At 35.1% G+C, this 13,413-nt stretch overlaps 1 protein-coding gene across 3 annotated transcripts in view; it reads left to right on the forward strand.

The window, feature by feature from the left end:
• LOC100551145 (utrophin) overlaps nt 1–13,413 on the forward strand; it is a 259,447-nt gene that overhangs the window by 186,408 nt on the left and 59,626 nt on the right. For all 3 annotated transcript variants that reach the window (XM_010707135.2, XM_010707136.3, XM_010707137.3), the window contains 2 exons: nt 809–887; nt 6,675–6,735. In XM_010707135.2, the coding sequence (XP_010705437.2) occupies nt 809–887; nt 6,675–6,735 (140 nt within the window). The remainder of the gene's footprint in view (nt 1–808; nt 888–6,674; nt 6,736–13,413) is intronic.

Consider the following 13,413-nt stretch of genomic DNA (forward strand, 5'->3'; position numbering starts at 1 on the left):
AATGAAGTTTCTTACATTAGTTAAATATCATTCAGCAATCTTTGTGCTTGCTGATTGTAATTTTTTTTGTTTTTGTAGTAAATAATTATTGTCAGTGATCTGTTCTTTGCCTGGCTCCTAAGGGTAATATGAAGTATCTGAAAGAATTGAGAAAGGAATGTGGAGGGCATTACTTCTCTGTCTGAGAGCAGTAGAACAGAACTTCCTAAACCCAGGTAGTGGCTGCTGAGCTTGTAGTTCTGAATCTTTCCTCTTCTGAGAGATAGGAATTCGTACATGTTATGTATGAACATCCCTTTTCTAATACAATTTGACAATGGAAAAAAAAAATTTTTTTCTCCTTCAACCTGATTTAACTGAGCAACTAAACTGCTGCTGGATGTGCTCATGCAGTTTCAGTTAGTAAACTGGGAGGGAGTCATCGGTCAGAATGGTTCTGTGTTGGAAAGGCATTGTGAGATCAATACAGCCAAATGGAGTCCTGCTGACTACAGAAGTATAGACAACAAAAGGGCTGGAGAGGAGGTCCAAAACTTCAGCCATCAGCTATAGCTACCATGAATATACTTTTGTTTAATATTGATCTGCAGTACTCATGAAAAAAAGACTGCAATCTTTGAAAGGCACTTTCATTAAGTAAATATAAAATTAAATAGGAATGTAGCATTGAATACCTGGGTAGCAAGTAAGTGCTATTGCATGACAGCATCTTAAACTTATTTAACTAAAAATGAGTGCATACCAGAGTTGTTATTGTCATGGCTCTCATATTACAAAGTAAATTTTGTAAATACATGTTTATGTTCAGGTGTCTGTAGAGGATCGCCTTAAACAGCTGCAAGAGGCACACCATGATTTTGGACCTGCATCACAGCACTTTCTGTCCAGTAAGTTCTTTGGTCCTTGGCTTTGGTTCCATGCTTGTTGGGATGACATAAGGGAAATGCTGCTTGGATTTTGTGCTATTAGGTGCTTCATGTCATAAATTCCTAGGAGTTCAAAATAAAGGGGTGCAGAATGCAAACCTGGCTAACTTCTTCTTGAGACAGATATCTGTAAATCTTCTATTAAAAAAAAAAGTAATCAGAGATGTAAGCCTAGAATCTCCCAGTGTTGCTAGAAGAAAGCAAAAACAGATGCTTTGTTCCCATAGTCTCTGGTCTGATATATTTAGTATAGGTAGACATGTTGTGATGTCGAGATCTTCAATAATTTTCTGACCTTCTAGCCTATCTACCATCATCAGATTAATGGTACAAATGCTAATCCAGGTAATCCTGGTTTTTAACTGGGAGCTTGTATAATAAAAATAAAACTGTTGCAAGAGTTGCAAGAAATTAACATAAAAATGAGCAGCTCTGTTCCAGAAATTTTCGAATGTGTGACTGTGTAGTTAAATAGTTAATATAATAGAAAACATAAAATAAATCTTGATTTCATCTTGAGGTATATGATAACAGTGTTCTTATTTTAAATTGACAACTAGCTTCTCAGTAAAGAACATGGTAAACAATTGTTTAGTATTTAAAAAATATTACAGCTGTTAGACAAAATTAAGATTCTTTGAGTCACTCTTTTCTTTTAAAAAATGCAAGAACAAAACAAGTTTTTTTGTTTGTTTATTTTTGTCTGGTTTTTGTTTGTTTTTTGTGTGTGTGTTTTATTTGTTTGTTCTGTTTGTTTGTTTTGTTTTGTTTTTTTGCTATGTAAACCTCATTAGAAATGTAGCCTGGTGTGTAGCCATGTTGGGTTTTGTAGAGCTCCCAGTCTCAGTCCTGTAACCTAGACCTGGACAGTACATCCACATCAAGATTTGCTAAAAAGAATCTAAATAGAAAGGTACCAGATTTGCCAGTCGGGTGATTAGTTACTCTAGTCTGTGTAATTTAATCCAATTAGGAAGCAACAGAGAGAAGATGTATTTTTCCCTGCTCTAAATGGTTACTTCAGTCCTGTGAAGCTGTTAGGGCTGTTCAGCTTTGCTCGTCTGGATCAGTGAAAAAGTGTAGTTGACTGATCTAAAGAGAAAGGAAAAAAAAAATAAAGCAATGAAAGAGTTTACATGACAAACAAGGAAGCCTGCCATGCAAGGTTGCTTGTTTTGTTTGCTTTGGCTTGGATCATTTCCCTCATTTGGCTTCTAGCATGCTATAACAAATAATCACATTCACAGGACTATGAGCAGTAAACTGCAGTGGGAGCTGGGGGCAAGAGAGTCTTGAAATTTCATAAACTGGCTTTGTTGCTGGATTAAACTTTTGTAGTATGATGTCCAAGGAGACTATGCAGTGCCTTATCACCATGCCTCAGCCTTACTTAGGACATCTTCTCTGGGCTTAAGGGGACATGGTATTTACAATACGTACAAAAGTCAAGAAGGGAAAATTTTTAAAATGCATGTTGTCAGATACTGCAAAAAGCTACAGACAAATACCACTGCCCTGCAAAACCAAACAGTATGCAATTATCCATTTAAATTATTTCTTAAATTAAGTGAAACAATCACACAACCCCTTCTCTGCAAAGAACAGGAAAGTCTTAAAATTCTATTTCAAGAGCTTGAACAGTTAACAGAACTTAATACTTACAACTTTATACAAAGTCTGTTAAATGAAAGTCAGAGATAGTAACTTTAAAAGGAAAGCAATAAAAAAATCATTAAATCCAGAAAAATGAAGGGTTTATCCTGACAGTTTGAAGTAGTGCGTGTTCTAAATCAAATTCTTCAAACCTTCTTAGCAACCATAAATGACTTCCATCTATGAGAAGCAAGTAAGGCTGCAGTTAGAATAAAATAACCTCAAACTTCTGAAGCTAAGATCATGGTGCAATGCATGCGTCTCGTGCAAACTTTTACCTGTAAAGTTGGATTTTTGAATGAGAAGGCAGGTTTTTATCTGTTCTGACCTGAGTAGCAGCTATTTTAAGTTTACATAGCTTTCCCTCACATGATTTTCAACTGATTGGCTCCCAATTGCCATTTAATCAGGAGTTTGTGCTAGCAAAATATCTGTTTTTGCCTGTTCATCAGACTCCATACCCGTCATTCTACTAGCTGTGGATAGTCACATTTCTCTACATACTATACCCACTACTGCTTAGTCTGCTGCAGGACTTCTTGGAAGACCAACTTTGTGAAATATCCTGAAATAGGAGACTGATATAAAGCAATATTAGAAGGTCACAACAATTTATACTCTCATCAGTGCTATGCAGAATTTAATTTTTCCTCTTTTCAGTTTTTGACGTGGAAAGTAAGCTCCTCGCAAGTTAAATAATGATCCATACATATTATGTGTCCTTAATATAGATGTAGGTGAAGAATTCTCATTACCTGTTATCCTTAGCAAAAAAGCTAACAAACCCAAACATTGTGCTGTTGTCTCAGTCCTTTAAAAGCTAGCGTATTTTTTCTACAATTTCACTTATGTTCTAAGATCCACTCCCCTCTGTTTTGTTTTGTGTACTCTTTCTTAGAAGAATGCGCAGACGTACACAGAGCACTGGCTCTGTGTTCCCTAACAAATGGCCTGGGCTTAGCAGTGTCCTGCTCAAAGCATGAGTGGTGTTCAGACTTTAACTAATATCCGCAGCCCAGCAAGTGAGTGCCAGAATCAATAACTACTTTGTTCACTTTTCATTGAGAAACTGATTTTAGAAGAAAATGGAAATTTCATTTTGCTGAGGTCTGTGCAAGCAGGGAAAACTGGCAGTGCTTTTAGAAGAGTTGTTCCCAAATATACTATGACTTGGTCCATTATAATAAGCAGTTAAATTTATTGGGTTGTTTAGTCCATATCTGTGTCAGTGCAGAATATCTATAGTCAGTCATAGTGCGTATATCAAATCTATGCTACTTGTGGCCAGATTTTCATTCTGGTTAGCTGACATAATTAGTGTAGTAATACCTGACCTGTCATAGGTGCCAAACTGCAACATTGAGCCAATGGTCTCTGGTTTGTTTGTTTGTTTGTTTGGTACCTGATTGGTTTGTTTGTTTTTTGTTTTCAGCACTATATATTGTGGTTTAACCCAGCAGGTGGCTCAGCACCACACAGTTGTTTGCTCACTTTCCCCCTTCTCGCTGTGATGGGGAGAGAATCAGGGGAAAAAAAACAAAGTAGAATTAGTGGGATGAGATAAAGCTAAGTTTTATGAAGATAGAGAAAAGTAAGATGGCTTAAAAAAGATAACAGTTATAACAAATATATATATGTATATGGATGTATAGAACAAGTGATGTGCAAGCAATTGCTCACCATCTGCTGACCAATGCTCTGCTAAACCCTGAGCAGCAGGAGGAAACCTAATTAACTGTTTATCTATAAATATCTAAATGGAGGAGAGAGGGAAATGGAGAGGCCAGGCTTTTCTCACTGGCATGTAGCGATTGGACAAGGAGTAGAGGCCTTAAACTTGTACATAGGAAGTTCCATATTAATGTGAGGAAGAACTTCTTTACGGTAAGGGTAACAGAGCATTGGAACAGATTGCCCAGAGTGATTGTGGAATCTCCTTTTGTGGAGATATTCAAGACCTGGTTGAATGCCTACCTGGGTAACGTATTGTATGGAATCTCCTTTAGCAGAGGGGTTAGACTCGATTATCTCTTGAGGTCCCTTCTAATCCAGGTGATTCTGTGATTCTGTGAACACCTACACTTTTCAAAACTTTTCTTTCATGTGATGTCATATGGTATGGAGTATCCCTAGGCCAGTTTAAGTCAGCTGTCCTGATTCACAGGGGCTGAGCAAACTGAAATGGCCTTGGCTGTGTAAAGCACTGCTCAGCAACAGCTAGAAACACTGGTGTGTTATCAACATTGTTTTTATCCTAAAACCAAACATAGCATCATACCAGATGCTGCGCAAAAAAACTGACTCTATTCCTGATGAAACTAAGACATATATTTACATGTAATTGCATACTACGTATAATATATATTGTTTTGTATTTATATATTTCTTATGAAATAATATATACATACATTGTATACACATATGCTCATATGTTGTATTACATATTATAATATGTGCTGATATTGTGTATATTAATATATAGTATAATTGAATATTGATGGGATGGTTCAGCTTCTACTGCAATACTACCAACATCTGGCTCTGATGTTATGGGCCAACATAATAATTACTTTATTTATTTACTTAACAATGAAGACATTACTTTCTGAGTAGCCCTTGTATAGTATTTCTTTTATAAATATTATATGTTAATATTATTTTATATTTATATGTGTATATATATGTATATGTAATTATAGCCATTACTATGTTTTCCTTCCCCAAGTAATTACCCCTTACTGCAAACATTATTTTCATCTTTAGATAGTAATAGACATTTCCTCTAATTTTTCCAGTGAAATAACGCTTCTACTCAACTCATTTCCAAAATATTCTTCTCAGTTAATCTGTCTTTCAGTATGTTAACCTACTGTTTCTTAACCTATAAGCCATGAAATGTTACATGGTCCAGAAAGAGATCACAGCTATTAAATTCTTCAGGAACAGCTGGCTGGGAAGAGGGTTAGGCCTGTCCCTCTCTGCCAACTTATAAGGGCTTATGCTGCTTGTTAAAGGTTGTGAGATGGAAGAGTTGCTATCAAATGGATTATTCAAAGAGGGATGAACTCAGAAGTAATCTCTGCAGCAAATTAAATCAATCAAGAGCTTTAATTACTTGAGATCCAAAGTGGGTCAGAGCTGCATCTCATTTTAGCAGGTTTTTAAACAGAGGTTTTAGTGCCTAGGAGTAAGCACTCTGTTTTAAAAGTACTTGTGTGTTGTTGGGTATAGATTCATCCCATTGCAGTAATCAGCTGTTCCTACGTATCTTTTCAATTTTCACTTCTAACATCAAGTTCAGTGAAGTGGGTTTTTTCTATGCTAAAACAGGCACTTGTCTGGTAGTTTCTAGCAGGTCTTATATGTTCCTGAGGTTGTTCAATATATATAGCCACTCTTAGGGTATTAAGGTTTTTAGCTGCAGTATTATTTACCTGAACACTTTTTCCTATTTTATCTTTAGATAAGCAGAACTGTAGTGTCATGTATGATTTGATGCCTTTTGCAGTGTGGTGCAACAGAAGGCTTCTTGCTGTTATCATGGTATCTCTTGACTTATCAGACTTGCATAAATTCTGCTGTTCATCAAGAAGTGCAAAGACAGGTTTTCAAGCCTTTGTTGTCTGTACAGCATTAATCAATATTAATCTGTGTTGCAAATAGGAACTAAGGGTTGTTATAATTAGGAAAAAAGTTGATATTTCTTCTTTTTGTTCTGTTGTTGGGTATTAATTGTATTAGTGGAGGCATTTATTTTCATAACTGAAGCTGATGAAAGTTCTGTGGAGGTGGGAAAACTACTGCCTCCATTTTCTCTGGATGGATAGCTTGCTTGTTCAGAATTTATTATCCTTCTTTGAAGTAGAATCACCACATTTGCTTTATTTCCAGCTTTGCATCAAATATATGCCTAAAATCATCTTGATAGATTAGAGTAGTTTGCTCCAGCTGATTTTCTAATTACTGGAAGTTATTTGGGAGATTATAGTTGTTCCCATTTAATTTATTGTATCTGTTTCAATTGTAAAATAAATAAATATAGTTGGATTTTTTGACAGGTGTTTTCTAATAATCACCTTCTGTTTATTTTCTCAGCTTCAGTGCAGTTTCCATGGCAGAGATCTGTTTCACATAACAAAGTGCCCTATTATATCAAGTAAGTTTGCCTTGTTTCTTTATAAACTTTCTTTAAGCAAAAGAAAGTGATTTAACACCATAACCTGGTAGAAAAAAATAGGTGGTAAGTAGTAACTAGAAATGTTACTAAAAGTCTCTCTCTGTATTGTTACACTGCATAACCGTATGTTTTCATGTTTGTTGTTTGGCATGCTTTATCATCTCAAAATACGTCAAAACAGAATCAATGACAAAACTTAACCAAAACCTCTTCTCAAACACGAGAAACAGCAGAGACACTCCAATGCAATATGGTATTGATATTCAAACTAAGGACATCCTTATGTGTGTGACTCATTTAGAGTATAAACTATAGTGGCAAAATGCTAAATGCATAATGTGTTAGCAGAATGGTGGTGAATAATTTTAATGCAGCACATTCTTAATCTTGCACAAAATTCCTGCAGAAAGACATATTTTGATCATCCTCCTATCATTTTACTTAAAATTTAGGGAATATTTATGGAGCATAATGTTAGTGTAAATGTAAAATTAATGTAAATATAAAATTGTAGAAATATCTTAGTTATTCTAAAGAGAATCATTATTTCTTTTGAAAACAGTAAAAAATAATTAGTTTTGGAGTAAAGTGGTGTTGATGTGTTCTACTGAAAGCAGTAGAGATAAACTTCGGATTTTTTCATTCCACAGGCAATTATTTATGAACTGCTTGTCTGTACTTTAAAGGTCAAAGATTGCAGCTTTGAGAGAAAGATAGCACTTTGCTAGAGGGGTAAATGAAAATTTAAGAAGATACAGTGAACAATAAGCGAGACCCAGAGTTGCAGTTTTTAGGTTGATTGGCGTCTATGTTAAAATGTTATTGGTTTGAGATTTAAGTCTGTAGGATAACACTGGATTGGTTTGGCACATAATTCATCTTAAAAGACCATCAGTGAGGACTTTATACTATTGCATATTTTCTCTGTCATAAATTTGAGAGCCACGTTTTGCACTTCAAATAATTTATGAGTTCTTGGGAGCTCTGAAAAGGATGCAGTGGTAAATCTTTTTGTTTACCTATGCCGATCAAACCTGTTTTCATCACTTTTGAGGTATGACAGTTGTTTTTATACTGCGAGCTGAAGACGGTTTTTTTGTTTGTTTATTTGTTTTAAAGAATGTGTGGTAGGTAACTGGAGAAAGGAAAAACTTGCTCTAAAGATCCTTGAATGCTCTATAAATGGGTTGCTAGTTGGCAAGTTCTGCAGTTGGTGACAAAAGGCTAGAAGAGAGAGGATTCTCCCACAGCCCCCACTGGAGAAAGTTGGATGAAGATGCTTTCTAACTTAGGGCAGCAATGCAGTGGAAGTGATCACACTTCCTACACGCTTAGTACACCAAAACACAGAAAACTTTGAATTGTCTATATACAAAACAAGAGGAAGAGTGCCCTTAAGCAGTCTTAATTTGTGAAGGAAGACAGCTGGGGCTGAAAAACAAATCCCAGCATTTCTCAGAATTTATTTATTTTTAAATGATGTTACACAAGACATTTGACAAAGGGAAAATGTAGGACGAGAACTCTGATGGCCAACATCTTCATAGAAACAGAGACCACTGGTTTATTTCGAGGATGGTTTTAACGAAATCGGAAGAATTAACTACTGCATCTTGAAGATAACTTTTCCAGCAGCCCACCCCTGACTTCAGTATCTTATGTGCTGCTGAATCTTGATAATACAATTTAAGACAACAATGGTGGTTATTTTTTTCTGATGAAACAAACTGAAAAAATGCAAGGATTAACTTTTTACTTAAAAAAAGACTTAATTTTCATATATTTTTATTGATTTGCACTGATGTCCTGGAAGCAGAAGGAAAATTCAGTATGCATCTCATACTGATCATGTTTGAGATCAATCATATTTAGTTTTTTAGTAAAAGTTTCATGTTCAAGGAGATTCTTAGAAGATACCGGTTCCTCATTTTGAGAGCAAGAAAGAAAAGCAGCAGGACAAGGAGAATAAAAGTGTGCTTCAATGACTGGTGACAGAAAACAGAAAACTGAGAATTTTTAGAGATTTATTTTGAAAGTGAAAAAAATTCTAATTGAAATCAGGTTGGTTTGCTTGTTTTGTTTTTATAATTCTGGATAGGACCATGCATTCTCCTTAATCAACCATAAATTCATACCTTTATTTCATTTTTGCTGCTTTTTTGTGAGTGTCCTTGAAAGAGAAATGATAAATATGTAGGAAGTGACATAATGGCAGATGATGATGTAGTGGTACCTCTGTTAAGATGAATGTTTTTAAAAAGTACTGCACTCTTTGCAGTTTTCTTGAATATAGAGAAAGAATTTTAAAACAGATAGAGAACTGCAGCTAAGGAGGCAGGAGGGAGTTCTTCAAGTCGCGTGAAGCTGTAAGGAGAACATCAAAAGGATGCAACATGTCTGTACTTTCATATGAGAAACTTTTGTTCTGTTGTTTCCTGATCCTGATGGTAAATTGTATTTACATGCACAAAGAGAAGCCTCCTGCAAAAAGAGGACCTTAGTGCATAGCATTGGAGAGCATTTATTAATCCATTGCATGCCTGCTTTTTCAGTGTTTGTATTTAATCACATGGACATGCAAGATAGAAATGACAGATACAAATTCCTTTACTCCATAAGTTCAGACAGAAGTAGTTGGGGTTTGGAGCATTTTGGAAAGGAATGACTCCTCTGCCTGGAATTGATTCATAATTCATTGAGATTGGGTTTATTAAGGTGTGTGTGCCCAGTGATATGGCAAGTATTCAGTTAACTGAACTTACGCACTTGAATTGTTTTACTTTGCAAATCGCATTTGCCAATTGGCTTTGCTTTGCTGAGGTGATTTTGGCTTTGGCTTTGCTTTGCTGAGTTGATTTTATTTAGTCTGTTTGCCTCCTTGTTTGATTATTTTTTTCTTAATGGCAGTTGGTACTGGTTTTTGTATTTCTGTTGTCTGAGTCTTCTCTGTAGCAGCAGAATTCAATCAATGAAAACAAATCTATAAAACCTAGAGTATGTTGAGACAAAGCTTAGTCTTTCATGCTTTGTAAGAGAATCAGACTAATAAGTATGGAAAAGAATACAGCACAGCATGCATGGTACTTACTAATCCACTCTTGCTAATGAAACTCAAGTTTGGACAAATGGCTTGGCAAACATGCTATTGAATACATCTTTCAAAAGACGGTTTGCAAGGATTTCAGATTTAATAAGGAGTATTTTCTACTGTTTTTCATTTATAACTAGTTGAATTGCACAAATAAGAAATTCTTGGGCTATAAAAGAAAATTGCAAAAAACAACCCTATATAACATGGCCCTTCAGTAAAAATACTCTGAAGCGAAGCAGAAGGAAAAGGGGACACTATGCATATCTTTAGAAATATTTGAGGAATACATGAGTCACTGAAAGGAGTGTAACAGAAAACCTAATTACGCTGGCAGTTCTTGCTGTTGTTCATTTAACTGTAATTTAAGTGTGCTTCGGTTGTATTCCTTTCAAGGCCATAATTTATTAGATATTTGTACTGTGCTGAAGAAACAAAAGGAAAATGCAGAAAGGTTCACAGTGAGTTTAATCTCATGCAGAGCATTTAATGGGGAGAACAATTTCTTGGTGTAATCATTAAATAGATCAATATCAAACTCTATAGTCATTCTGGTTACTTCTGTAACCCTGCAAAGGGGCTGGCATCATTGTCTTAAAAATTCCATTTTATCACCTCCTATATCATGTTTGATTTTATGTGGGAAAGGGATAAAATGCTTTCTGCTTCTAGATATTTTTTTCAAGACTGTTCGAGAAATCTGTCTGGATAGTTGTTTTATGCCTGTACAGGGAAGAGGAGAATTAATGGAACAGAGAAATTTAGTGTTTTCTTGCTCTAGTTGTAACCATAATTCCATTCTTAGATGTATTAAGAAATGTCTTCTTTAGCAGGGAGAATAAAATACAATTGGCAGAAAGCGATCATACAAATTTCAGGTTTTGAGAGTTTCTTCAATTACTAGTTCATTTTCTATTACTGAAATACAGTAGTATATGTTCTCTGGAGGCATTTCAGAATATCTACATGTAAATTGCTCCACCAACCTCTAAAATACATTACACTTATGCCAACCCCAATGCCTTATGCCAACTCTTTTTCACCATAAGACAGTATTTTGCAATGGACTTGGGGGAAAAAAAAAAAAGGAGCAGAAAAATCGAGCTATGCGCTGACTGGCTAACGCAGTGTGATGTTTATAAAGCAGAAGTATTGGGAGTATTGCTTTTGAAATTTGGCAAGGACAGCAAAGTCAGAGTTCTGTGTTCTGCAGGTACATTAGTAATCAGTAAAGATCTCAGTTAATGTTTTGGGCAAATGGCTACAAGAGCAGAAAGCTTCCTAACAGGGATTCCAGAGTACTGTTTCAGTGGCTACTCTCAAGTTGGTTGCCAGTGACGATCAACAAATATGTATACTTTGTCCATAGTAAGTAATTGTACAAAAGGTTCCTTTCTCTATAGTTTTCTATATTGCAGAGAAAAAGCTAAAAAAGAGTGAATTTTTTTTTTTTTTGTAAATCAGTGAAACAAATGGCGATTGGCAACTTGCTCCGTTTGTTTCGATAGGACTCTTATTCCTAGAGATCATAAGTTAAGTGCTAATTGTCAGCTCATTATTTACAATCATCATGTGTTTTCAACATGAATTATATTTTCTGATTATAATTAGAAAGCAAACATAATGGATAAGAAGCAGAACAAATGTTTGTCATTTAAGCTTTAGAGAACTTCATTAATATCTAGGGTTTTTTTTAAACTGGAATATTATAACTGTAATGTTTGGTTTTAGTTATTTAAATTTACACAAATACATTTAGACTTCTAAAATTACAGTGTTTTGTCTTGTAATCTATTCGTGAATGCTTGTTTTGTGGTGTTCCTTACATTGTGACAGTGAGTTTCTGCAGAAGAGACCTGAAACACTCTTATTCTGAATAACTCAGTCGTCTGATACTAACCAAAAAATAATACTGGGTGAATTCTCTTGTGGCTTAGTGAAATGCTTGAACTTCTTCCCCGATTCATCTTGCCATTCATTACTTTGTTTGAATGGGAAGGACACATGAGTAATCACCTACACCAATAAATAGTATTCGCATTGTGAAATTTTAGGTTTATCTAAATAAAACTAGACCTTTTATTTTGAATTTATTTGTGTGTGTTAATTGGAATATTCTTGACAATATACTAAGAAGTTTTGTAAACGATTCTAACAAACTGCTGAACTGAAATGGTGTTCTGAGGTAATACGATTAATTTTTCTATATCTTCTTGTATGCAAAAGAGTTAGCCCTTCAGTCTGAAATTTCTTTGGATGTTATAACTCGAAGATAAACTTCTTGTGGACGTAAATCCAGTTATAGCTTGTAACTTTGCAATTTGAGAAGCATCAGACTTCAAATCTTGAGACCTGGAGTAAACCTGTTTGGTAACACTGATCGATGAAACTGGGGACAGAACTTCCACAGTAGCTGCAACAGAGAGGAAAGACTGTGTAGATTTGTCTGCCCTTGTTAAGTGCCTGTTTTGAGTTTTTTCAGTTTAGTGAGATGACTGAAAATGACTTTTCTCAAGTTTTGAGTTTTAACAAGTTTTCATGCAAAATTCTTTTTCCCCCATCCTGCTTCTGCATCATTCCAAATTTAGATCTTGATTAGCTTCTCTGCAGCCTTAGTTTTCCATCATTGAAGGTTACGGATTATTTTCTGTAGAAAAATAACATTTCTTCACAGTCTTTGATAGTTAGATGCCAGCAGGACTGAATTTTTCAGAAGACTTCTTGACTTCTCTCATTCAATTCTCACTAATTGCCTTCTGGACAAATCAGAAATTATAAACTCCAGAGAAATCAAGTTTCAACTCTCTCCATGATGTTGTAAAATAATTATGCCTCAGATCTTCAGAAAATGGCTGGAACTTTTTTTTTTTTTTTTTTTCTTTCCCAAAAACAGCGCAAGTTGCTTATCTAGATTTCACTGTTTCTGGACCTTTGTTGTAGGGATGATACTTTTCCAATATGCGTGTCAGATGCCTATAAAGAAAAAGTGTAATCCTGTTTATTATGAATTTTACAGTTCTTGTAGATTTTATATATGTTATGTTTACTGAACAAGGAATCAGAGAAGCAAAGGAACTCTACTTTTATTCTCTGGATGATACCTGACAGTGTAACTAAAGCAGCGCATGTTTTAAATAGATTGCTATGTCATGAGCTTGCATAAAAAGGAGCTGCAAGATCATGATCACAAAGATCTCCATTGGTTTAATCAAGTCTGTCTTATCTCTTATAGACTATCCAGTATTGTAAAGCTTTAAGCAAAATTTTCAGTGCTTGATCTTCTTGTGTTAGTAACAGGAAAGCTACTATATCTACAGCAGAGAAAGATCTTATTTCAATGAGCTGCAAACCAAATCACCAGAAAGCACTATGGCTTGCACGCCTCTTGTTTGAAGTGTTTAATAAAATGACTCCTTTGTCTGAGAATTTTATTTGTAGCATAGAAAGATTACCTGCACATATAAAAATCCTTGCATATTATGAAATTGTTATCAAATAAAATTTTGTGTTAGGGAATGTCACAGTAGGAACTGATTCCAACCTTTCCCCCCAACGTTTTGGTTTGTTTG

The sequence above is a fragment of the Meleagris gallopavo genome, chromosome 2 (assembly GCF_000146605.3).
Source record: "Meleagris gallopavo isolate NT-WF06-2002-E0010 breed Aviagen turkey brand Nicholas breeding stock chromosome 2, Turkey_5.1, whole genome shotgun sequence".
In the NCBI taxonomy this organism is placed as follows: Eukaryota; Metazoa; Chordata; class Aves; order Galliformes; family Phasianidae; genus Meleagris; species Meleagris gallopavo.